At 38.5% G+C, this 23,122-nt stretch overlaps 3 protein-coding genes across 3 annotated transcripts; 1 reads left to right on the forward strand and 2 right to left on the reverse strand.

Moving 5' to 3' along the window:
- Window positions 1-434: 434 nt before the first annotated feature.
- Window positions 435-5,492, reverse strand: LOC111811421 (S-adenosyl-L-methionine-dependent methyltransferases superfamily protein). Its single transcript, XM_023698259.2, has 7 exons — window positions 5,338-5,492; window positions 5,157-5,253; window positions 4,922-5,060; window positions 3,460-3,542; window positions 3,224-3,358; window positions 3,039-3,143; window positions 435-709 (listed from the first exon to the last, which is right to left on the reverse strand). Exons 1-7 carry the CDS (start codon window positions 5,421-5,423, stop codon window positions 581-583), a joined length of 774 nt encoding a protein of 257 aa, XP_023554027.2. The 5' UTR covers window positions 5,424-5,492; the 3' UTR covers window positions 435-580.
- A 244-nt stretch (window positions 5,493-5,736) lies between these two features.
- Window positions 5,737-13,620, reverse strand: TIC62 (NAD(P)-binding Rossmann-fold superfamily protein). Its single transcript, XM_087117970.1, has 13 exons — window positions 13,296-13,620; window positions 11,596-11,713; window positions 10,988-11,060; window positions 10,876-10,903; window positions 10,545-10,721; window positions 10,199-10,280; window positions 10,015-10,087; window positions 9,826-9,936; window positions 8,624-8,755; window positions 7,495-7,694; window positions 7,033-7,227; window positions 6,536-6,736; window positions 5,737-5,974 (listed from the first exon to the last, which is right to left on the reverse strand). The coding sequence occupies exons 1-13, from the start codon at window positions 13,474-13,476 to the stop codon at window positions 5,929-5,931; spliced, it is 1,617 nt and encodes a 538-aa protein (XP_086974096.1). The 5' UTR covers window positions 13,477-13,620; the 3' UTR covers window positions 5,737-5,928.
- Window positions 13,621-17,829: 4,209 nt separating this feature from the next.
- Window positions 17,830-21,675, forward strand: HDR (4-hydroxy-3-methylbut-2-enyl diphosphate reductase). Its single transcript, XM_023698900.2, has 10 exons — window positions 17,830-18,192; window positions 18,448-18,644; window positions 19,535-19,714; window positions 19,858-19,989; window positions 20,093-20,167; window positions 20,252-20,357; window positions 20,437-20,531; window positions 20,788-20,973; window positions 21,118-21,204; window positions 21,300-21,675. The coding sequence occupies exons 1-10, from the start codon at window positions 17,922-17,924 to the stop codon at window positions 21,363-21,365; spliced, it is 1,395 nt and encodes a 464-aa protein (XP_023554668.2). The 5' UTR covers window positions 17,830-17,921; the 3' UTR covers window positions 21,366-21,675.
- The last annotated feature ends 1,447 nt before the right edge of the window (window positions 21,676-23,122 follow it).

The raw sequence follows: 23,122 nt of genomic DNA on the forward strand, positions 1-23,122 counted from the left end.
TATTATTATTATTATTATTATTATCATTATTATTTTGGTTTGTAAAAAAAAATCATATCAAAAGGAATGATTATGGCCCATGCAAGTTATTAACGTGCTCTAGAGCTAATAGGCCAATTGCAATTGAAGGCCTCTGGACTTGTAATATTATATATTAACTTTTTTATTAATTATAAATACAAAGTTAAAATACCTCTAATTTAATTTCATACTTTCAATAAATCATCAAATTAGCTTTTTTTTTTTTTTTTTTTTTTTTTTTTTTTGGTCCCAAAAGACACGTCCCTGCCGTACTAGTAAATCCCGTGTATCCGTTAATCTAAGTATAATTCAAATAATTTAGACATATACACTCAGCCAAGAGGTCAGAGTTCGAATTCTCCGATACATGTAACCAAGCCATAGTCGAACCGTCACCATTTGAAGAAAGAAACTGTACAAATATGAATAGCAATATATAAAGCCTTAAACCATTAAGAACTTGGGGGGAAAACTAACTGCCAGAATAACATCTCAGTGAAACTATGATTGATTTTGATGTACAATTCATTAAACAAAAACGGATACGATAATACTACTACTAGCAATTCAGCTCATTGACGTCCGTTCTGAACATGTAATCTTCACCCTCTAGCTCGTCTTGAAGTAAACAGATCGACGGTGTAACTGATCTCTCACCTTCGTCTTTATCATCCGATGATCGCCTTCCCTGGTAATGGTGATTGCATTTACCATTAGAAATGAAAGATATACACGAACTTTTGTTGCCATTGTTGAAAGATGCATAATCAAGTCGAGAATTACTGAAAGTACTCATGAAGACAACCATATTCCGAGAGTTCATGAACACTTTTGATTGACAGAAAACCGAACCCGGGTTGTTGAAAGTCCAAACTATGGCTCACAGAAGGAATCAGGTCCTTGTCTAAACTAGCCACTAGGCTCTCTAAAAGGGCATACTGGCATCCTAACTTAAGGTTCATAATTTATGATTCTATTATGCTGATGAATCCAGATCTTTGATAAGGCAGTTGGCTTTGAAACTCGGACAAAGAAGTAACTATGGAGCATTTGGAATACGAACACCGACGGATGTGAATGCTAGGCCTAACGGCGCGTTTTTCTTGTCAAGAGAAATGCAACAAAGAGCAATCAGTTGTTAGGGGAGGGGTAGATCAGATAGCAACGGAGCCCATGTTCGAGTATTTCGTTTGGTCTTGTATTTTGGCCTATAATGTAAGGTCAGTGAGTTCATGGGCTCATCAAAGTGACCCACTGTCGTATTTCGGCCTAGAATGTAATGAGAGTGAGTTTCAGGGCTCTCGAAGAGTTTGGTGGTCATTAATCTTGTATTTTCGCCTAGAATGTAAGGCCAGTGAGTTCACGGGCTCTCGAAGAGATTGGTGCCCACTATTGTTATGTGTTAGCCTAGAATGTAACGAGAGTTAGTTTCGGGGCTATCGAAGAGTTTGGTGGCCATTAATCTTGTATTTTGGCCTAGAATATAAGGTTAGCGAGTTCATGGACTCTCAACGAGATTGGTGCCCACTATTGTTGTATTTTGGCCTAGAATGTAACGAGAGTGAGTTTCAGGGCACTCGAAGAGTTTGGTGGCCATTAATCTTGTATTTTGGCCTAGAATGCAAGGTCAGTGAGTTCACGAGCTCTCGACAAGATTGGGGCCCACTATTGTTGTATTTTGGCCTAGAATGTAACGAGAGTGAGTTTCAGGTTTCTCGAAGAAGTTGGTGGCCATTAATCTTGTATTTTGGCCTAGAGTGTAAGGTCAGCGAGTTCACGGGCTCTCAACAAGATTGGTGCGCACTATTGTTGTATTTTGGCCTAGAATGTAACAAGAGTCAGTTTTAGGGCTCTTGAAGAGTTTGGTAGCCATTAATCTTGTATTTTGGCCTAGAATGTAAGGTCAGTGAGTTCACGGGCACTCGACGAGATTGGTGCCCACTATTGTTGTATTTTGGCCTAGAATGTAACGAGAGTGAGTTTCAGGGCTCTCGAAGAGTTTGGTGGCCATTAATCTTGTATTTTGGCCTAGAATGTAAGGTCAGTGAGTTCACGGGCTCTCGACAAGATTGGGGCCCACTATTGTTGTATTTTGGCCTAGAATGTAACGAGAGTGAGTTTCAGGGCTCTCGAAGAAGTTGGTGGCCATTAATCTTGTATTTTGGCCTAGAGTGTAAGGTCAGCGAGTTCACGGGCTCTCAACAAGATTGGTGCGCACTATTGTTGTATTTTGGCCTAGAATGTAACGAGAGTGAGTTTCAGGGCTCTCGAAGAGTTTGGTGGCCATTAATCTTGTATTTTGGCCTAGAATGTAAGGTCAGTGAGTTCACGGGCTCTCGACAAGATTGGGGCCCACTATTGTTGTATTTTGGCCTAGAATGTAACGAGAGTGAGTTTCAAGGCTCTCGAAGAAGTTGGTGGCCATTAATCTTGTATTTTGGCCTAGAGTGTAAGGTCAGCGAGTTCACGGGCTCTCAACAAGATTGGTGCGCACTATTGTTGTATTTTGGCCTAGAATGTAACAAGAGTCAGTTTTAGGGCTCTTGAAGAGTTTGGTAGCCATTAATCTTGTATTTTGGCCTAGAATGTAAGGTCAGTGAGTTCACGGGCACTCGACGAGATTGGTGCCCACTATTGTTGTATTTTGGCCTAGAATGTAACGAGAGTGAGTTTCAGGGCTCTCGAAGAGTTTGGTGGCCATTAATCTTGTATTTTGGCCTAGAATGTAAGGTCAGTGAGTTCACGGGCTCTCGACAAGATTGGGGCCCACTATTGTTGTATTTTGGCCTAGAATGTAACGAGAGTGAGTTTCAGGGCTCTCGAAGAAGTTGGTGGCCATTAATCTTGTATTTTCGCCTAGAATGTAAGGAGAGTGAGTTTGACAGACCTAGAAGAGCTTGGTGGCCATTGTTCTCGTCGTCTTTGTGCAATATTAATCAAATAAGTCATCTACAGCCTATCCCGAAAATAACAACCGACCCAACACAAGCAATTGAAGGCGAAACATCCGTCCTAACCTTACGCAAGGTGTAGAAGAAGTAATGAAATCCATCACCAAAAGTACTGCACTCAAACGACCAAGTAAACTCGGGCGCATTGAATAAGGGGCGCCTGAAATGCGGCTGAAGAGAAGGCAAATCATATTAGAACGAGGAAGTGTAACATCCAAGGACAAGGAGTTCCAAGAATTTGATTATAAAACCTGGCCAAATGTAATTGAGACAAAAATGCCATCTTTCTTCAAGACCCTATGAACACCTTCAAGCATTGCCATGACCTTCGATCGCGTCGATGGTTGAGGATTCCACGGGTCACCGCCATCAACGAACAAGACATCCTTCCAAGTTACGAACAGCAGACGAAATGGTAAATTAAGACAACAAATGCAAATTCCAATATCTTGAGATAAAACAAAACTGCAAAAAGTTGAGTCGTTACCATAGTTCCTTTCTCGACAACGACGTCAAAACACTCGTCACCGAACGGCATGTCTAGCATGTCAGCTTCTAGCACCTTTATTTCTGATAATCGAGAGAGAAAATGAATAAGGTGAGAAAAAGGGACATTGTTATTAACGTACACGGATCGTTTCCTTCTATTGTTTATCTCATTTGAGTTCGTGGAAAACCGCAAGTTACCATCTAAGAAGCATGGACAGACATGACACGAACACAAACACAGACATGGCGACGCATCAATTTCTAAAACGTAGGACATGCACATGTTGCATACACTTTTTGTTTTTAAATAAAATGTGTGTATATATTGATGTAGAAATACTTATAGATAAAACATGTAAATTTAACATAAAACCAAAATATACTTCACTAAAAAGATACATCATTGATATTAAAAATCTTAAAAGATATAGAAAGATTTAGTTGGATATGCCTAGAGGAAGAAGATGTGACCACCCAAGCCCACTGCTGGCAGATATTATCTTCTTTGGACTTTCCCTTTCGGGGCTCAGCATCCTCGCTGGCACTCGTTCCCCTCTCCAATCAATGTGGGATCTCACAATCCACCTACCTTCGGGGCCCAGCGTACTCGCTGGCACTTGTTTCTCTCTCCAATCGATGTGGGATCTTACAATCCACCAACCTTCGGGGCGCATTGTCCTCATTGACACTTGTTCCTTTCGAGACCCTGCGTCCTCACTGGCACTTGTTCCTTTCGGAGCCTGCGTCCTCACTGGCACTTGTTCCTTTCGGGGCCCTGCGTCCTCACTGGCACTTGTTCCTTTCGGGGCCCTGCGTCCTCACTGGCACTTGTTCCTTTCGGGGCCCTGCGTCCTCACTGACACTTGTTCCTTTCGGGGCCCTGCGTCCTCACTAGCACTTGTTCCTCTCTCCAATCGATGTGGGGTCTCACAATTCACCCTCTTTCGGGCCCCAACGTCCTCGCTGGCACACCACCCGTGTCTGGCTCTTATACCATTTGTAAGAGCCCAAACCCACCTCTAGTAGGTATTGTTCTCTTTGGGCTTTCCCTTTTGAGGTCCAACGTCCTCACTAGCACTCATTTTCCTCACCAATCACTGTGGAATCTCACAATATCTGCTACCAGTAGGCTTGGGCTATTACAAAAGATGTCATCCAAATACCGTAGGATTGAACAAAAAATAAGGATTCAGTCCATAAGAAAATATCTATCTTCTCCCAACTCAGAGTCCTAGTTGTATCCAAAAAATTAATATAGACACGTTTTAAGTGCATCGAGCACATGTTCGAAGCGTGTCGTGTCCGTGCTTCCTAGGCTATCATGCCATCTAAAGACTACCATTCTTCTAGACTTGCACTTCATATTTAGTTTCAACCCATAAAAAGTAACAGACAGAAGTAAGATATCTCACTGGAACAGAACACAGAAAAGCATCATTTGATGAACACTACGAGCTCACCTTTCATACCCTTCAAATGTAAACGTTTATGCATCTTCTCAACAGCAACAGCAGACAAATCAATGCATGTTATATCAGTAATTCCATCGTTATATAACTCCTCAGAAAGCTTCGAATTTCCACTACCCAATTCCAATACCTACAACGACAAAACTCAATAGATTATTACAGTGAAAGCTCATTCAAACAATCAAAACAATTGTTAATGAACATAGAATCAAAGTAGAGAGAATACTGATGAATCGGGTTTGAGAAGAGGAAGTATGAGATTTCGAAAATGGGAATAATCCTTAAACCACTCATAATGTTCTTCCTTGGAGAAACGCTCGTCCCTGAAACAAACCCATCAGGAAAAAGCATTAGAAACTTACGGAAATGATATCAGAAGCAGAAAGAAAGAGAAGAAGAACAATGACCAGTAGTTTGGATCAAGATAAGCCAAAGCAGTTGCAGGAGCAACGCTTTCATTCTGTGCGCGTTTGGGATTTTGATCCGTACCCATATGAACTTTCTCAAATGAAAATTGAAGTCGGAGACAACCCTAAACGAACCATTGATCTTTAATTGGGCCTCTCGTTGTTGATGGCGGTCCAGTAAAGCTTAATGGGCTTACAGTCCAGTGGGAGGATTTCAGGTAGAAATCGTATGAACATTGTATTATATACCAATAGAAACTCAATTCCGAATGTTCATAGAAAACCCACAAAGATTTCGAGTGACTTTACGTTTATCATTGGTTTTAAATTATAATCGTTCAAAACCCAATGGATTTCTTTGGTTTTTGAGAAAGACCCACTGTAATTCAACGAATAAAATGAAGCAAATGCCATGAAAATGGCAACTTTGATCAAAATTACAGGCAAAATAAGCAAATTTAACAGTGTAGTCGTCCATGGAATCTGGACGGGAAAAAGTAACGAATGTTCTTCAGATTATTACATAGAAAGTATAACCCCTCATCTGTCTCTGTCCATTTAGGGAACTGATAGCCCTTTCTTTAAGGTTTTTCAAGGAGAGGGCGTTGGGGATGCTGGAGGCTTCAAATCCTCATACCTGGTTTGATCAAATAAGAAATGAGAATGTTAGGATCGCACAACAACGCACACAGTCGATCTAGATGAACACAAATAACGCACACAGTCGATCTAGATGAACACAAATAACGCACACAGTCGATCTAGATGAATACAAACAACGCACACAGTCGATCTAGATGAACACAAATAACATGATAGAAAAAATGCAAGAAGAATATTGGCCAAAAGATTTGTATTGATGACTTCAGATATGTAAGAGAGAATATAGAAAGTGAGAGAATATAAAAAGTACACTGTCAAAGCTGTAAGAAAGATGTGAGAGAGAATATAGAAAGTCCATTGTCAAAGCAAGAGAGAATATAGAAATTACATTGTCAAACTTGATATATATATATATATGGTTTAACTTACTATGGCTTTACTATATAAACTTTTTTTTAGTCAAGAACAGTGTTCAACCACAATCTATGAGCTAAACAAAACTACCCCTATCAGCTGTTTGAAGTTTTGTATAAGAACATGCAACTTTTTCAAAGGAATCAACTAAGGCAGATAAAAGAACTAGGAAGGAGCTTACATGGTGAAAGGTGACAGTGGTTGTAGCTTCTTCGGCTTGGGAAGATGTGTTTCACTCGAGTCGTCTGCCTCTGGAATTGGCGTTGAGCTGTTTACATTCGCGGTAGCAGGCTGAGGTGGACCGTTTGAGGGAGATGTTGACGAAAATGATAGGGAAGGTGCACTAGGAGATGGTGATGTAGGAGGCTTTAGATCTTCATATCTGGAAAAGTAATATGTACATCAGTCGATCAGTGGAAGTGTAAGATCAGTAAGAAGGTACAAACATAACGTTGGCGTGATTCAGTTTGAGTAGCCTCCTGCTTAGGTTAGGGGTCACCTTAGCATTGGTGACTTTTCTAGTTATTCCCGCTCCTAATCAAAAGATAGGAGAGCACCCCTTCTCTCGAAGTTACGGGATCATTATGAACAAAATGATAAAAATCTTGTCATCCAGTGAGCAAATATAAAAACGTCGAACACTATATCGTCTCGGGACTTTGAATATAAGACACTTACGCTACATAAGGGGAGAGAGGTTTCACTGTCACTGCTTTTTCAGGAGCAGGTGCAGGATTTGCCTCGGCAATTTCAGTTGACGATTCTAATGAACTCGTTTGAGCGACCGATGAGACTCCGTCGACGACATTTAAATCTATTTTCCCAACTGGTGCAGATGGAGTAGGTGATGTTGGAGGTTTTAGATCCTCGTACCTGGAAGAAGACACAACGTAAGATAAATGCCAAGGATAAGATAACATTTTCACCGAACCTAACCTACGTTCTTAGAAAATTCACGAACAGCAATAACAGACGACGAGAGGACCCTCGAATCATATATATACTGGAGAAATAATCTACCAATTCAGAGTTCATTTTTCTTTCTTACTATCTTATTAGCTGTTAATCTAGGCATTTGAGCATGATGCTTGAAAAGAAAAGTTCAAGAAATATAGAACAGCCTCTTCCATATTGTCTTACGAAATGTAGGGTGATGATGACTGTTTTGTAACATTTGCTACAGCTGATTCCTTCTCTTTTGCAATATTCAACTGTTCTGATGAAACCCTTTGAGCGGGTGGCTTTGCTTCAGCTGATTCCTTTTCTTTGGCAATGCTCGACGGTTCTGATGAAACGCTCTTAGGAGGTGGTGGATCGACAATTCGTGCAGCGCCATATTCCTAGCATAGATCCAGCAAGATTGTTTAGCGGCTTTAAGCTTAAATAAGAATACACAAGAGAGGGGGGGCCAATACTACTTTTGTAACAATAGCCCACCGCTAGCAGATATTGTCCTCTTTGGGCTTCCCCTTCCGAGTTTCCTCTCAAGGTTTTAAAACGCGTCCACTAGGGAGAGGTTTCCACACCCTTATAAGGAATGCTTCGTTCCCCTCTCCAACCGATGTGGGATCTCACAATCCACCCCCTTGAGGGCACAACGTCCCCACTGGCACACCGCTTGGTGTCTAGCTTTGATATCATTTGTAACAGCTCAAGCCCACCGCTAGCAGATATTGTCCTCTTTGGTTTTCCCTTCCGGGCTTCCACTCAAAATTTTAAAACGCGTCCACTAAGGAAAGGTTTCCACACCCTTATAAGGAATGTTTTGTTCCCCTCTCCAACCGATGTGGGATCTCACAGTCCACCCCCCTTGAGGGCCCAGTGTCCTCGCTAGCACACCGCCCGGTGTCTGGTTCTAATACCATTTGTAACAGCCCAAGCCCACCGCTATTAGATATTGTTATCTTTGGACTTTCCCTTCCAAGCTTCCCCTCAAGGTTTTAAAACATGTCTACTAGGGAGAAGTTTCCACACCCTTATAAGGAATGCTTCGTTTGCCTCTCCAACCGATCTGAGATCTCACAACGTTAGACTCTTGGCTATCTCGTAGTTCTTTTATCTTTCATATTTCAATATTATTACAGTTCTCTGGTAACTATCACAATTTCCGAATCAGACTATTTTGAACTAACTGCAGCAGAAGGAGAACGTAGGCATAACCTCCACGATATATGAAGAAACCAGAAGATTAACTATTATAAAGTCTATGCTGAGTTTAGATGTACAAGCAAATTTAAATGATATTTACTGCAGGTTATCATGAACTGACCTTTTTAGATGGTATTTTTGTAAGAAGATCCTCTAGGGATGTCAATGGTGCAGTTGTCTCGGCAATTACTTCTATCACTTTATAGCATGAGAGACCAGGATTTTTTGCTATGCATGCCATGAGCTCTGCAACCTGAAATTAAAATGTAGAAATTAAGCATAAAGTATACATGCATTCAACTCTTGTTCAAAATGCTTGGAGAGAGCTCATGGACGGAATTTTGTGTCCTGCCAATTGCCCCGTTGTCGAGTTGTCAAATCAAGACTTGTCTCTTGCTATAATAAAAAAATACAGAAATCCAAAATAACTACAACAACCAACGCAGGCTTGATCACGTCCATAGCTAAACCAAGATTTGAAGGCACCCTTCAGATCCTTTCTCTATATGCTTATCATTGGGGTGGATGTTCTCAGACGTTTTCGGGTATCGACATCTTTGGCTTTGGAACAGAATATTGAGAACTCCCTCAAAGTTTGTAAAACTCGTCTGCTAGGAAAAGGTTTCCACACTCTTATAAAAAATGTTTCGTTCTCCTCCCCAACCGGTGTGGGGATCTCACAGTCCACCACCCTTTGGGGCCTATCGTCCTTGCTGGCACACCACCTCGTGTCCACCCCCCTTCAGGGCTCAACCTCCTCGCTGGCACATCGCCCCGTGTCTGACTCTGATACCATTAGTGACAGCCCAAGCCCAAGCCCACCTCTAGCAGATATTGTCCTCTTTGGGCTTTCCCTTTCGAGCTTTCCCTCAAGCTTTTTAAAACGCGTCTGCTAGGGAGAGGTTTCCACACCCTGATAAAGAATGTTTCGTTCTCCTCCCCACAACCGATGTGGGATCTCACAATCCACCCCCCTTCGGAGCCCAACGTCCTTGTTGGCACACCGCCTCGTGTCCACCCCCCTTTGAGGCTCAGCCTCTTCGCTGGCACATCGCCCAGTGTCTGGCTCTGATACCATTAGTAACAGCCCAAGCCCACCGCTAGCAGATATTGTTCTTTTTGGACTTTCCTTTCGGGCTTCTTCTCAAGGTTTTTAAAACGCGTCTGCTAGAGAGAGGTTTTCATACCGTTATAAAAAATGTTTCGTTCTCTTCCCCAACTAATGTGGGATCTCACAGTCCTAAATCCTCATTCATGCAATTAAAAATGTTATAAGAATTAAACGATTGATATCATCTGTCACCTCAAAATCTTTAAACGTACCTGAAGATTCGACACCAGACCACCAAACAAAGTATCTTCAGGTGAAACAGTAGTGTTATGAGTTTCCTTGAAAGTATCTGTAGGCCTCTCCATGCCCCCAGGTCTCACTATCTGGGAAAGATAGTTTAAATAAATCAAACATCTAAGGCCCATTTGATAAATATTGTGTAGCTATTAGTATTTGCTTACTGTATAAGGAAGACCACTTGCAATCAATGCTTCTTCTGCCTTCCTTTTCCATAACAGGACTCCCCAAAACAAGCTTTAGAAGCAGGTAACCACAATTAATGGTTCAATATTAAAATTATGGGGAAAAAAACATCATTTGTGAAATTGTTAATCATTTCAGAAAAACTAATACATGAACACTCACTTGAGAATGGCAGCAGGAAATCCAATCTTGTTGGTTCCGAGGGACGTAAGCAGAACGAAATGCTTCACTTTTGCAACGGTTGCTGTAGAAATTTTGTCAATCTTGTTTCCGTTTTAACCTCGAGAACTTTAAGAAAGCTACATGCTAGAGTTTTACAGCTAATGTACTGAAAAGCTAGGAGAGCTCGACCATTGGAACGATAAATCTTTATTACGAGCAGTAATAAAATCAAATCAAATCCAAGAATCACGTCTCTGAAGCATTTACGCCAATATATGTGATTGTTGTGGAATAGCTAGAAATATGTTTTGAGGTACAAAAAGATCACGAAAAAGCGTCTTCTTACCTGCTTCAACCAAGTTTTTGGTAGCCATATAGTCGATTCGATAAGGTCCAGAGATATCGAAAATCTCCTTCTCACTTGCACCGATGCAGCAAATAACTATCGACGCATTCCCGATTGCAGGTCCAATCTGATTTGGTTTCTCCAAGTCACATATCACAGTTTCAAGCTTTTCTACAGCTGGGCTAAAGATCAAAAACTATCTGTTATTTTCTTGGAAGTTATTTTGTCCGAGAATATCAAACGATCCCTTTTCATTTTTTGACAAATAGAAACAAGAGAAAACAGATGCTGTGTGTTGGTACAGGGGTCGGGACTTTGGCACATACATTACCTTCATCAAGCTTAAGCTTTTTAACACTCTGCAAATGAATAAAGTTTTCATCAAAAACAAGTTGTTAACAAAATAGCAGTAAATTTCTTTATCAAAAGTCAAATGCTTTTACCTCAACAAGAGTTTCGGCTTTCCGAGAACTCCTTACACCGGCTCTTACACGGAATCCAAGTTTCAAAAGCTCCCTGGTTAGATTTCACAGCTCTTTAGTATACAGCATGCAGAGTGTTGAGGATGGTTGGGAGGGAGTCCCACCTTGGCTAATTTAGGGAATGATCATGGGTTTATAAATAAGGAATGCATCTCCATTGGTATGAGGCCTTTTGGGGAAGCCCAAAGCAAACCCATGAGAACTTATGCTCAAACTCAATATCATACCATTGTGGAGAGGCGTGGTTCTAGACATGGTATCAGAGTCATGCCCTTAACTTAGCCATGTCAATAAAATCCTCAATTGTCAAACAAAGAAGTTGTGAGCCTCGAAGGTGTAGCCAAAAGTGACTCAGGTGTCGAACAAAGGGTGTACTTTGTTCGAGGACTCCAGTGAAGGAGTCGAGCCTCGATAAGGGGAGAGGCTGTTCGAGGGCTCCATAGACCTCAGGGGAGGCTCTATAGTGTACTTTGTTCGAGGGGAGGATTGTTGAGGATTATTGGGAGGGAGTCCCACGTTGGCTAATTTAGGGAAGGATGCTCCAATATAAAGCAAGATATTGAACTTACCTCACAGTTCTTGAACCAACTTTTCCTGTAGCACCAGCAACAAATACAAGATCCTCATCTTTTGAAACTTCCTTCTTTGAAATTTCCGGAGCTGCCTCTGAGCTAAAACTACTCGTGCCTTGTAAAATCAAGAAATGTTAGCTACATACTGCAAGGAAGAAGTAATAAACCATATGCTTGGATGATAACTGCAAAACAAACCTTCTGTGATTTGCAGACCTGAACTTTAAGAAAAGCTTAAACACCCCCATGATGGATGAACTCTACCGATCATAATTTTACACTAAAAAGTTGCAAGTTTTAATGAAATTGATGACATGTATAGACTAAAAATGTTGTTTGAATATGGATACAATTTGCATAATATCACAAACCATACAAGTATAATTTACCATTATATTCCAAAACTATAATGAAATCGCCATCCTTAAGCATGAAACAGGGACCAAGTTTTTCAATTGTTCTAAATATTTCTATCCATCTCTCCCAGCTATCCATTGCTGTCTACCGAAGTAAGACGAAGAATCATGCTTGCAAGGTTAGTGTAGGTAGTGGAAGTAACGAGAATTTTGTAACAGCCCCGCTAGCAGATATTGTATTGTTTGGGCTTTTTCTTTCGGGCTTCCCCTCAATGTTTTTAAAGGGAGAGGTTTCCACGCCCTTATAAAGAATATTTTGTTCTCCTCCCCAACCAATGTGAGATCTTACAATCCACCCCCCTTCGGGGCCCAACGTCCTCGCTGGCACTAGTTCCCTTCTCCAATCGATGTGGGACCCCTCAATCCACCCCCTTCGGGAGCCTAGCATCCTTGCTGGCACACCGTCTTGTGTCCACCCCCCTTCGGCTCCTCCCCTACCGATGTGAGATCTCACGATCCATCCCCCCCTTTGGGGCCTAGCGTCCCCGCTGGCACTCGTTCCCTTCTACAATCAATGTGGGACTCCCCAATCCACCGCCTTCGGGGGCCTAGCATTCTTGCTGGCACACCACCTCGTGTCCACCCCCCTTCGGGGCTCAAGCTCCTCGCTAACACACCACCTCATGTCCACCCCCTTCGGGACTCAGCCTCCTTGCGGACACATCGCTCGGTGTTTGACTCTGATACCATTAGTAACAGCCCAACCCACCGTTAGCAAATATTGTCCTATTTGGGCTTTCCCTTTCAAGCTTCCCCTCAAGATTTTTAAAACGCGTCTGCTAGGGAGAGGTTTCCACACCATTATAAATAAGGTTTTGTTCGCCTCCCCAACCGATGTGGGATCTCACAGTTTTACAATTGTCAATTATTCTGCTAATATCATATAGAAGTAAACAAAAAATAACCAGCAAGCTCATTAAAGATTCATACACCCACTTCAAATGCCTCCCAGAAGAATGCAGAACTAGATCAAATAAGAGTCAGATGAAGAAATCCATGCATAGTTCCATCCCTTCTCAAAAATGGGATATCCAAATCGTTTTAGTATGAAAACACAACATTCATATCTTCACATATATGAAAATCACTCAACCTTGATCCAACCCAACCTTCTTCAACAAATCCCATTTCTACTTCTACTTAACAAACCCAAACAAGTCAAGCTTACATCGAGTTCAAAATAATCAGTATATCAAAACACTCAACATTCTACAAAACTCAAGCCTAGAAGAAGCAATAAGAACATTAATCACAATGTAGGAGAAGAAACAAGGTATTTACTCGAAGCTTTAGCTGTAATGGGAAGAAATTTGAGGGTTCGAGCAAGTGGGTATCTCTTGTTCTTCGATAATTTCACAGCTCGAGCAGGCAACAATGGCTTCTCTGAGAACCCACTTCTAGACAAAGAGGAGGGCGCTATGGTTAAAGCCGGTGACCGCAGAGAACTGCAGGTACCCTCCATTGAAGAGAATTTTGAAATGCTCAAATCATATACTAATTTGGAGAAGAATCGAAAAGCAATTGAACACGAAGCTAATTTGTTTTGTAAATACAGCTTCTCAGGTTAGGTGCACTGGAATCGCCCACAGTCCACAGCGTGTGGATATGATGGGTCCCAAAGAAGGTTCCATTGCTGGTCCGGGAAGAACTGTAAGCACCCATTTGGATTTTCATCTATCCCCAACTCCATCAAGCACAGCCCAGCAAATAATTTTGTGTAACGACCTAATTACATAACTTTAAAAAAACTACTCGACCTAAACCTAGTTCGATTAATTAAGACATATATTATCGGCTAAAATGTTAAAAGTTCAAATTATTAGACGAAGACGACTCTCTACAATGGTATGATATTGTCCACTTTGAGCATAAAAATTAGTCGATGTGGGACTTTCTTTCATCATCCAACACCTCCCCTTAACCGAGGCTCGACTTCTTTGGAGTCTTAGTCATTTTTTACTCCTTCCGTGGGACATATATTATCGGCTAAAATGTTAAAAGTTCAAATTGTTAGACGAACACGACTCTCCACAATTGTATGATATTATACACTTTGAGTTTCATCATCCAACACCTCCCCTTAATCGAGGCTGACTCCTCTGGAGTCAGAAGTCTTAGTCATTTTGACTAAGTTTAGGGCATAGCTCCGATACCATGTTAGACGAACACGACTCTCCACAATGATATGATATTGTCCACTTTGAGCATAAGCTCTCGTGGCTTTGCTTTGGGCTTCCCAAAATGTCTCATGCTAATAAAGAAAGTATTCTTTGTTTATAAACCCATGATCATTTCTAAATTAGCTGATATGGGACTTTCATCCTCAACACAAATCTTGCACTATTAGTAACAAAAAAAATTCGAGTAAACCTATAATTTTTTTTTTTTCGAGTTAGGAAATTTAAACTACTAATTATGAGTCAAGACTCGAGAATTTATATTTCATGTCAATTGAGTTAACGTTCGATAGGATTATGTAAACGTGGTAGATTTGGAGACAAAAATAGAGGAAGGCATTTGTTGAGTAATAGGTCGGAAATGGTGGATTGGTAGGAAGCGAAGAGGGACGGGGAAGGTTTGACACGTCGTAAATATCAAATTATAATTTTATTATAAATTTATTATCAAAATAATATTTTCAAATTGGTTATTATTACTATTATTATAAATATAAGAAAAAAATGATAATTTAGTTTCTAAGGTTTAGGGAATTGTTTTGAGGGGTAAAATTTAAATGAGATAATATAGTTGACTAAAATACCCTTGTATAAAATTATGGGCAATTAAAAAAATATAAAAAATATTTAGAATTTAATTCATGCAATTACTCGTGTTTTGAAATATTTTAAAATGACATTAAATCAATTTTAAAATTATAATAATTAAAAATATGAAAAATAAAATTAAAAAAAATTGAAAGAAGGATGAAACGTGTCATCCACATGCAACACGTGTGGATAGTCTCCCATGGCCACACGTCATGGCACGCACGTGCAACACGTGTGGACAGCCTCCCGGCCATATGATTGGATAGTAAAACTAGTGGGCCGGGTCGGGTCCTTTTATGCACGTGTTTCATAATACCATTTTAACACATATTTTAAAATTATTTTTTTAAAAAATAACAAATATTTATAATTAAGAGGTGACGATATGATTTTTAAAGTCAATTTGATCCGGAAAGATTAGTAAAAACCGATTCTATAATCTATATTGGTATAATACTGTAACAGCTCAACTCCAATGCTAACCGATATTATCGTCGTAAAATCGTCTACTAGGGAGAAGTTTCCACATCTTTGTAAGGAATGATGCAATCTCATAATACACCTCCCTTGGAGGCTCAGCGGTTCTTATTGACACACCGCCTGATGTCTGACTCTGATACCATTTGTAACAGTTCAAGTCCATCACTAGTAAGTATTGTTCGATTTGGGTCGTTACGTATCATTGTCAACCTCACAATTTTAAAATGTGTCTACTGGAGATAGATTTTCACACCTTTATAAGGAATATTTTGTTTCTCTCTCCAACCGACGTGAGATCTCACAAAAATTGTGTTGTGTCGTATTGTTTCATGTAGACCAAAATCGAACATTCGATCTCCTACCCTATCAATCACCCGAGAACAAGAAGGGCAAAACGGTAAATTGAAATGAAATGGAAAACACATGGATGGAAAGATCAAAATCAAAAGGATTTGTAAGGGAGTGATTTAGACCCATAAGGTAACGTGCAAAGAAACATAAGCAAGAAATTTAATGAAAGCATTGGTCAAAGTTGGTTTGCAATTAGAAAACAAACAAACCATATAGTTCTTTCCAAATAAATAAAGAAAATAGTGCGAGATTCAGGTCGGAAAGGTTTCCATACCTTAATAAATATTGTTCGTTTTTTTTCGGTTACTGAGAGGTTTTCACACCCTTATAAGACATTTTGGCCTGTTACGGAGAGGTTTCAGCATTCTTATAAGGAATATTTGTTCCCTCCCGACCGTGTGAGATCTTACAATCTACCCCTTTCGGGGGCCAGAGTCTTTGCGGTACATTACCCAATGCCTTACTCTGATACCATTTGTAACAGCTCAAGTTCATTGATAACATATATTGTCCTCTTTGACCAGTTACGTATCGTCATTAACCTTACAGTTTTGATACGTGTCTGCTACGGAGAGATTTCCACACCCTTATAAGGAATGTTTTGTTCTCCTCTTCAACCGATGTGAGATATTACACAACTGATAGAATTTGACATTTATATCAGTGAAATTGAGTCACTATGGCACACGACTCTCCTGACAAAAGATGAGTAATTGCCATAAATGTTTTCTTAGAATTTTACGTGTCAAACACCCATAGTTGGTTTTTCAATGACATAATACATGCATGCATAACCTAATCAGACCACCAAATTCATTCCACGAACATAAATACACCTAAAATTCATGAATCTTACTTTAAAAAAAAACTCAAAAGAACCTTGAACAAACAATAACTGATCATAGCCGATGAAGAATCAATATAACTGAACTTAAATTGGAAAAAAAAAAACTACCTTGGATTGAAAAAACTCATTGAACCGAGTCGAAATCGAAGAGAAAACCACTAAACTGAACACAAATCAGACCAAACTAATCCTAATCATGTTGGACCGAACTAATCAACAATGATTGCAACACGATTCGAGGGAGAAAATGATGTCCAAGAGGAGGAGGAGCTAAGGAGAGGTGACACGAGTTGAGGCTACTAGGGAGTCGAGCCAAGTTTGACTTTTAAAATCATCGAGCTTATGACTCGGGTATCCAATCAACTAATTTTTTTTTTCGAGACATTTTAGCTAATCTAAAATAAAAATTAAACTTTCTAAATTAAAAATTCAATTAATGGTGTGCTAGGAATATTTTGGAAAAAAACCTTAAAAATAAAATTAAGAAATTTATTTAAAGGATGAAAAGAATTTTCTAAAATCTTAATAATTAAGAATTAATTCAAATTTTTTTTATTAATTTAAAAATGTTTTGTGAAGAAACATTTTTGAGAAATTAAAAAAAAAAAACTAAAATGATTAATAAAAAAATCCTTAAAATTTATAGTAAAAATAAATACATATTTATAATTATTAGAAAAAATAAAGTTAAACCAAACAAATTAATCATTTGAAAAAGAAAAAAGTAAGATAAAATAACATTTTTATTATATAAAAAAATGTTGGAATATTAAAAACAACAAAACAATAAATAAATAAATAAAATAAAATAAAAAAAACCAGAAAACAGCGTGGAAAGTCCAAGACCGAAAATGGTATGTAAGAAACGGCGTTAAGAAAGCCAGCTGTACATAAATCAGGGCCGTTTTCGTAATTTCACATTTAATCCTCTCCTTTGCTCCAATGATTCTGCTACTAAAAGCCAAAACTAATATTAATAAGAATTAAATTTAATTTAGTTTTAATAAAAAAAATTATTTATATAAATATATTTTCAAACAAAGAAAATGCTAATTAAAAATATAAAAGTTAAATTAAATAAACTAAAATAGAATAAACTTAATTTCAATCATTTTTTTTCTTTCTATTTGCCATATATATATATATATTTTCAAATGGGTAATAATTTAAGTTTATTTAATAACTATTTTTTTAATTTTATATTTTTAAAATTTAAGTTATTGAACAGTTTTGCTGAGAAAATAAAAAAAATAAAAAAATAAAAAAGAGATAATATTGAAAATAATAATTTTCAATTTAAATTTATGAATTTAATAAAATAAAAAAAAATAAAAAATAAAAAGAAGAAGAAGAAGACAAAGAGAGGGCATGGTTGAATTGAGATAAATGGAGGAGGAAGAAGAAGGGGGGCATTTGTCTGAGCTTGCGACTGGAAAGTGATCTCTGAGATTGTTCTCTGCCATGGCTTTCTCTATGCAGCTTTACCGTCTTGCCACTCGTACAGATGCGGCCTTGCCGGAGAGTTTCCCCGGAGTTCGATCGGTTCGGTGTAGGAAGCCTCTGTCCGTGAGATGCGACGGCGATTCTTCTGCTTCTTCGTCGTCGGTGGCTGTGGATTCCAATTTTGATGCCAAGGTGTTCCGGAGGAACTTGTCGAAGAGTGAGAATTACAACCGCAGAGGGTTTGGTCACAAGGACGAGACTCTGGCGCTTATGAATAGCGAGTATACGAGTGAGCCTCGATCGTCTTGATTTTGCTAGATTTCTTATGGAATTAGGAAAATTGTTTATGAAATTCCTTTGCATGTTCGATTTTTATGGGAAAACTAGAGAATATTCTATTACCTGCTCCTGGAGGATTTTGGTCTTCAGATTTGGCTTCTCGAGGCCATAAACTAAATTAAAAAAGAAAAAGTCAAAAAGAGAGAAGCCTTCACTTGAATTTTCAACTTATTTTGCTGAAAACTAATTCTATGTTGAATTGAAGGTGATATCATCAAGACTCTGAAAGAAAATGGATTTGAGTATACGTGGGGAGATGTTACTGTAAAATTGGCGGAAGCATATGGATTTTGTTGGGGAGTTGAGCGAGCAGTCCAGATTGCTTATGAAGCGAGAAAGCAATTTCCTGAGGAGAAATTATGGTTAACCAATGAAATTATTCACAACCCAACTGTTAACAAGGTACTGATTGATTTACTGCAGTTTCTTTCGACGATTTAAATTTAGAAATGGATCATACTCTGGTAAATTTGATGAGGCTTCTGGTGTTCTGTTTGTCTAAGATTTTATTGTCCAATATCGAGTTTCTAGCATGTGTTCTTCTTTCAATCAGATGTGATTCTTTTATCCCTTTCTGGGATCTCTGCCTTTCTATCTGAATGAATCATGCTTCTTATTTGTGGAGGAAGTTCAAAATTTCCATTACTATGTTATTGCTGATAAGCGTGCTTTGATCGCTTATCCCCAAGAAAACGCGATCTGTTTTTGTTTTTGAATTTTTTGGTTCCATTCCCAACTATGTATTCTTGTTCAATCTGAACTGTGATCTGAAAATTTTGCAAGATAGTATTCCAGTTGTTGTCCCGGTCCTTTGCGTGTGGTGTTCTGTCTGGTGCATGTCTATGAGGAATGAAGACTTCAAGCCTTCCAGTCTTTAGGAACATTAATGCAGTTTTCACCCCTAACTTTTGTGGATTCTATATTTTATCTTTTTAATTCGTTTTCTCTAAATTCGAATGATTTTTCCATCCATATCCTACGTGTGTCAGGTAGGATAGACTTGTTGACCTTCTTACAGTGTTCGGGCGCAGTAAAAGTCTTGCACCAATGCTTGGACTATTTTTAGATTTTCAATTTTATCTTTACTACTTGCTTTTCTTTTCCTAGAATTTTGAAACACTTAAACTTTTGATTTCCTTGCTGTCTTTTCCATACCAAAAAACATTCTGGTATTCAAAAGTTTATAAACTTAATTGATGGTTGAATTTCACGCCATCTTTTCGCATAATTCTTAAGTTCCTCATTACACGAAGGGAAGAAATAGCATAAATATTTTTGAATTCTATATGTAGCGCTTAGAGGATATGGAAGTCCAAAACATTCCACTTGAGGATGGAAAGAAACAGTTTGAAGTGGTTGGCAAGGGTGATGTTGTGATTTTGCCTGCATTCGGAGCTGGCGTGGATGAGATGTTGACATTGAGTGAAAAAAAGGTGCAAATCGTTGATACAACTTGCCCATGGGTTTCAAAGGTATTGTTGCAGAGTTTGCTTTTCTCTCCTTGCTGTACGTTCTGATATACCGACAATAATGCTAACTGCAATTAATATTATGTTTTTGCTTCTGCCAAAAATTCTCTCTCAATGTATGGATGTTGTCTGCATAACATTTGAAGGTTTGGAATGTCGTGGAAAAGCACAAGAAAGGGGAGTTTACTTCAATTATTCATGGTAAATATTCTCATGAAGAAACTGTAGCAACAGCATCCTTTGCAGGAAAATATATAATTGTCAAGAACATGGCAGAGGTATGTCCATTTCATTTTTCTTTTTTGTTGATTTGGGCAATTTTGTACTTCGTCGGGTGAGGAATAGTGCATATTTGTCGTATGAACTTTTGCCTTTATTCAGGCAACATATGTGTGTGACTATATTCTTGGAGGCGAACTTGATGGATCGAGCTCAACCAGGGAAGAGTTTATGAAGGTATGGTTTTGTCAATACTTTATGAACCATTATATATTGACATCATTCACAGCTTTAATGGTTGTACTAATTCCTGGTCCGCAGAAATTCAAAAATGCAGTCTCACAAGGGTTTGACCCAGATACTGACCTATTAAAGGTTGGGATTGCAAACCAAACCACAATGCTCAAGGGAGAAACAGAAGAGATTGGTAAATAATCCGCTGAAACGCCATTCATCGCTTCTCCTTGAAATCACAAGCATGTTTACTTACATTTTACTTTTATCAGGTAAACTAGTTGAAAGAACTATGATGCGCAAGCACGGAGTCGAAAATGTCAACGAGCATTTCCTCAGTTTCAATACAATATGCGATGCTACTCAAGTAAGTCTCCGAGATTTTCTACGATGTCTAGCATGTGGGTTTTAGGGAGCAAATTGTGGTTTAATATTCTACTCTCTACTGCTTGAATGACAAGTTTATGCGTCACTCGAGGTATCACAAATTAAACTGAGGCTTTGGAACCCTCATTAAGAGCTCCTGCCAAGATCATATTGACAAGTTGCAAATCAGTGTATGCTGATCTTCCATACTTTTAGTTGTCACTTATATGTGTCTCGAACCCGTTCTCTTCTATCAGGAACGTCAAGATGCGATGTACAAGCTCGTAGAGGGAAAAGTGGATCTCATGTTAGTTGTTGGTGGATGGAATTCCAGTAATACTTCTCATCTTCAAGAGATAGCTGAGGAGCGAGGCATTCCCTCTTATTGGATTGATACTGAGCAGAGAATAGGCCCAGGAAACAGAATAGCTTACAAACTGAATGTAAGTTAACGTACAGATTTAGTCTCGAGTCCCTTTTAGATTCAATTTGCAAACGGTTTTTCGGGTCGTTTTTCAATTTATTAAAACCTACCTTTTCTTTCTCTGATTACTTATTATCTCTTCATTCTTACAAACTCATATTAGCATGGGGAGTTAGTTGAAAAGGAGAACTGGCTACCCAAGGGTCCTATCACGATCGGTGTCACATCCGGGGCGTCAACCCCTGATAAGGTTAGTCTTCTCTTCGACTCACAATGCGTGCTGTTACGAATTGTCATCTGCAACAAATTTTAAACCAATTCACGTCTGTATGCTTTTGCAAACAGGTAGTCGAAGATGTTCTTATCAAAGTCTTCAACATTAAGCGCGAACAAGCATTGCAGTTTGCATAAATTTATAGGTTAGTAGTTCAAATGAACTTGTTAGAGACAAGAGTTATATGATTGTAAATGTGTAACTGAAAGATGGTACCTTCCCTTTATCAATCATATAGCTTCTTGTATCAAAATAGTTATGTTGGGCAGTAGTAAAGGTCCTAGTTCTCCACAGAAATGTATCACAAGTAGTTCAACGAGTATGTCGACCTTCAACGTCGCTGAATCGTACATGTTTTGTAACAACATAGATATCTAAGTGAAGTAAAGGGGGTTTCAGAAAAATGGTTTTGGATTGTTGAGAATCAAATCCTCCATTGTTGCAGAACGACCATAGCTGTTGGTTTATCCTTTGGAAGAGATCTTTCTGTTCTGTAGTCCTTTGGTCGTGTGATGGCCACGCGCAAGTTCCCTACTTCAAAGGTAGTAGTTTTGAAACATTTATGAAACGACAATAATAATAATAATATTTCCAACTTTTAAAAGAATAGTGACAATTTTAAAAGAAATGAGAAAATTAAGGAGTATATTTAATAATTTAATTTAGTTGAACATACCTAATATTTTAAAGTGACAATTTTAAAAGAAATGAGAAAATTAAGGAGTATATTTAATAATTTAATTTAGTTGAACATACCTAATATTTTATTTCTATCTTTTCACACACAACCGGAGAAAGGAAAAGATTCTTCAAAGGTCTCGGGTCTCAAAAGTGTATGATAAGTGCCGCCAAAATCCAATACTGCGGAGAAAATTAAGTGAATTACTCCAGACACAAAGTACGTAAAGGTGTAACTTCCCCACCAGAACCTACGCCCCAACCTAGAGTAGCTAGGTGGGGAAGTAAAATTGATCCTTGTTCATACATGCGCTTCTCAGGTACGAAATGAGCCACTTTGAATAGGTTCATTGCTTCGGCCCAGAATACAATTAATCCGGCATGGGCTACATGAGCCCCCAGTAGTTTACCGGATAAATTGATAAGTCGGGCATACCAAACGAAACCGGTAGTTTCTTCGTCACGACCAGCTAAAACTAAAGTTCCATTAAAGAGCATTTCCACGGGATAGAACCTCCTCAAGGCACGAAAAAAGAAAAAAAAAATGCACATAGTTGAGATGTTTGCTTTAAATCTCACTTCTTGTTTTGGTCCTTGTGTGACAGTTTTTAGCAATTATTAATGGGCCAAATTCAAGTAGTTTGTTACTATAGAACTTAATAGGCCAATTTAACCTAATTTTAAAAGTTTTTGTTCTCTAAAATTCGGGTCTAATATTAATATTATTTTTATATTTCCAACGTTTGTATTTTGGTTTATACAGTTCTATTAAATTTCGGAGATATTTATGTTGTTACGAGACATTATCATATTAAATATATGACGTGTTTTCACTTACACGATGTTGAGTTAGTACATTATCTAATTGTACAAGAAAAGTAATAAATGATTATAAAGGGCATACAATAAAGTGTTACGTGATACAAACAACACCATGAATACAACTCAATTGGTAAAGACGTTTCAGCTCATTTTAACGTTTTAAACTTGGTTCTAGATTATTCAAGGGATTCTTATAGTTAATATTCGACCCGTTTAAATCAATTAAAAAAAACATAAATTCTATTATTATTATTTTTTATTTTTGTAAAGGCACAAGGTTCTTAAAATGTTTTTGGATAAAACTTTTAGTTCTATTTAGTTTTTAAATATTTATAACAATATATAAATTAAAAGGCATCTTGAATTTAAGATCAAGAAATCAGAGTGGCGCAGC

The sequence above is a fragment of the Cucurbita pepo genome, chromosome 15, assembly GCF_057944985.1.
Source record: "Cucurbita pepo subsp. pepo isolate OVF chromosome 15, ASM5794498v1, whole genome shotgun sequence".
NCBI classification, from domain to species: domain Eukaryota; kingdom Viridiplantae; phylum Streptophyta; class Magnoliopsida; order Cucurbitales; family Cucurbitaceae; genus Cucurbita; species Cucurbita pepo.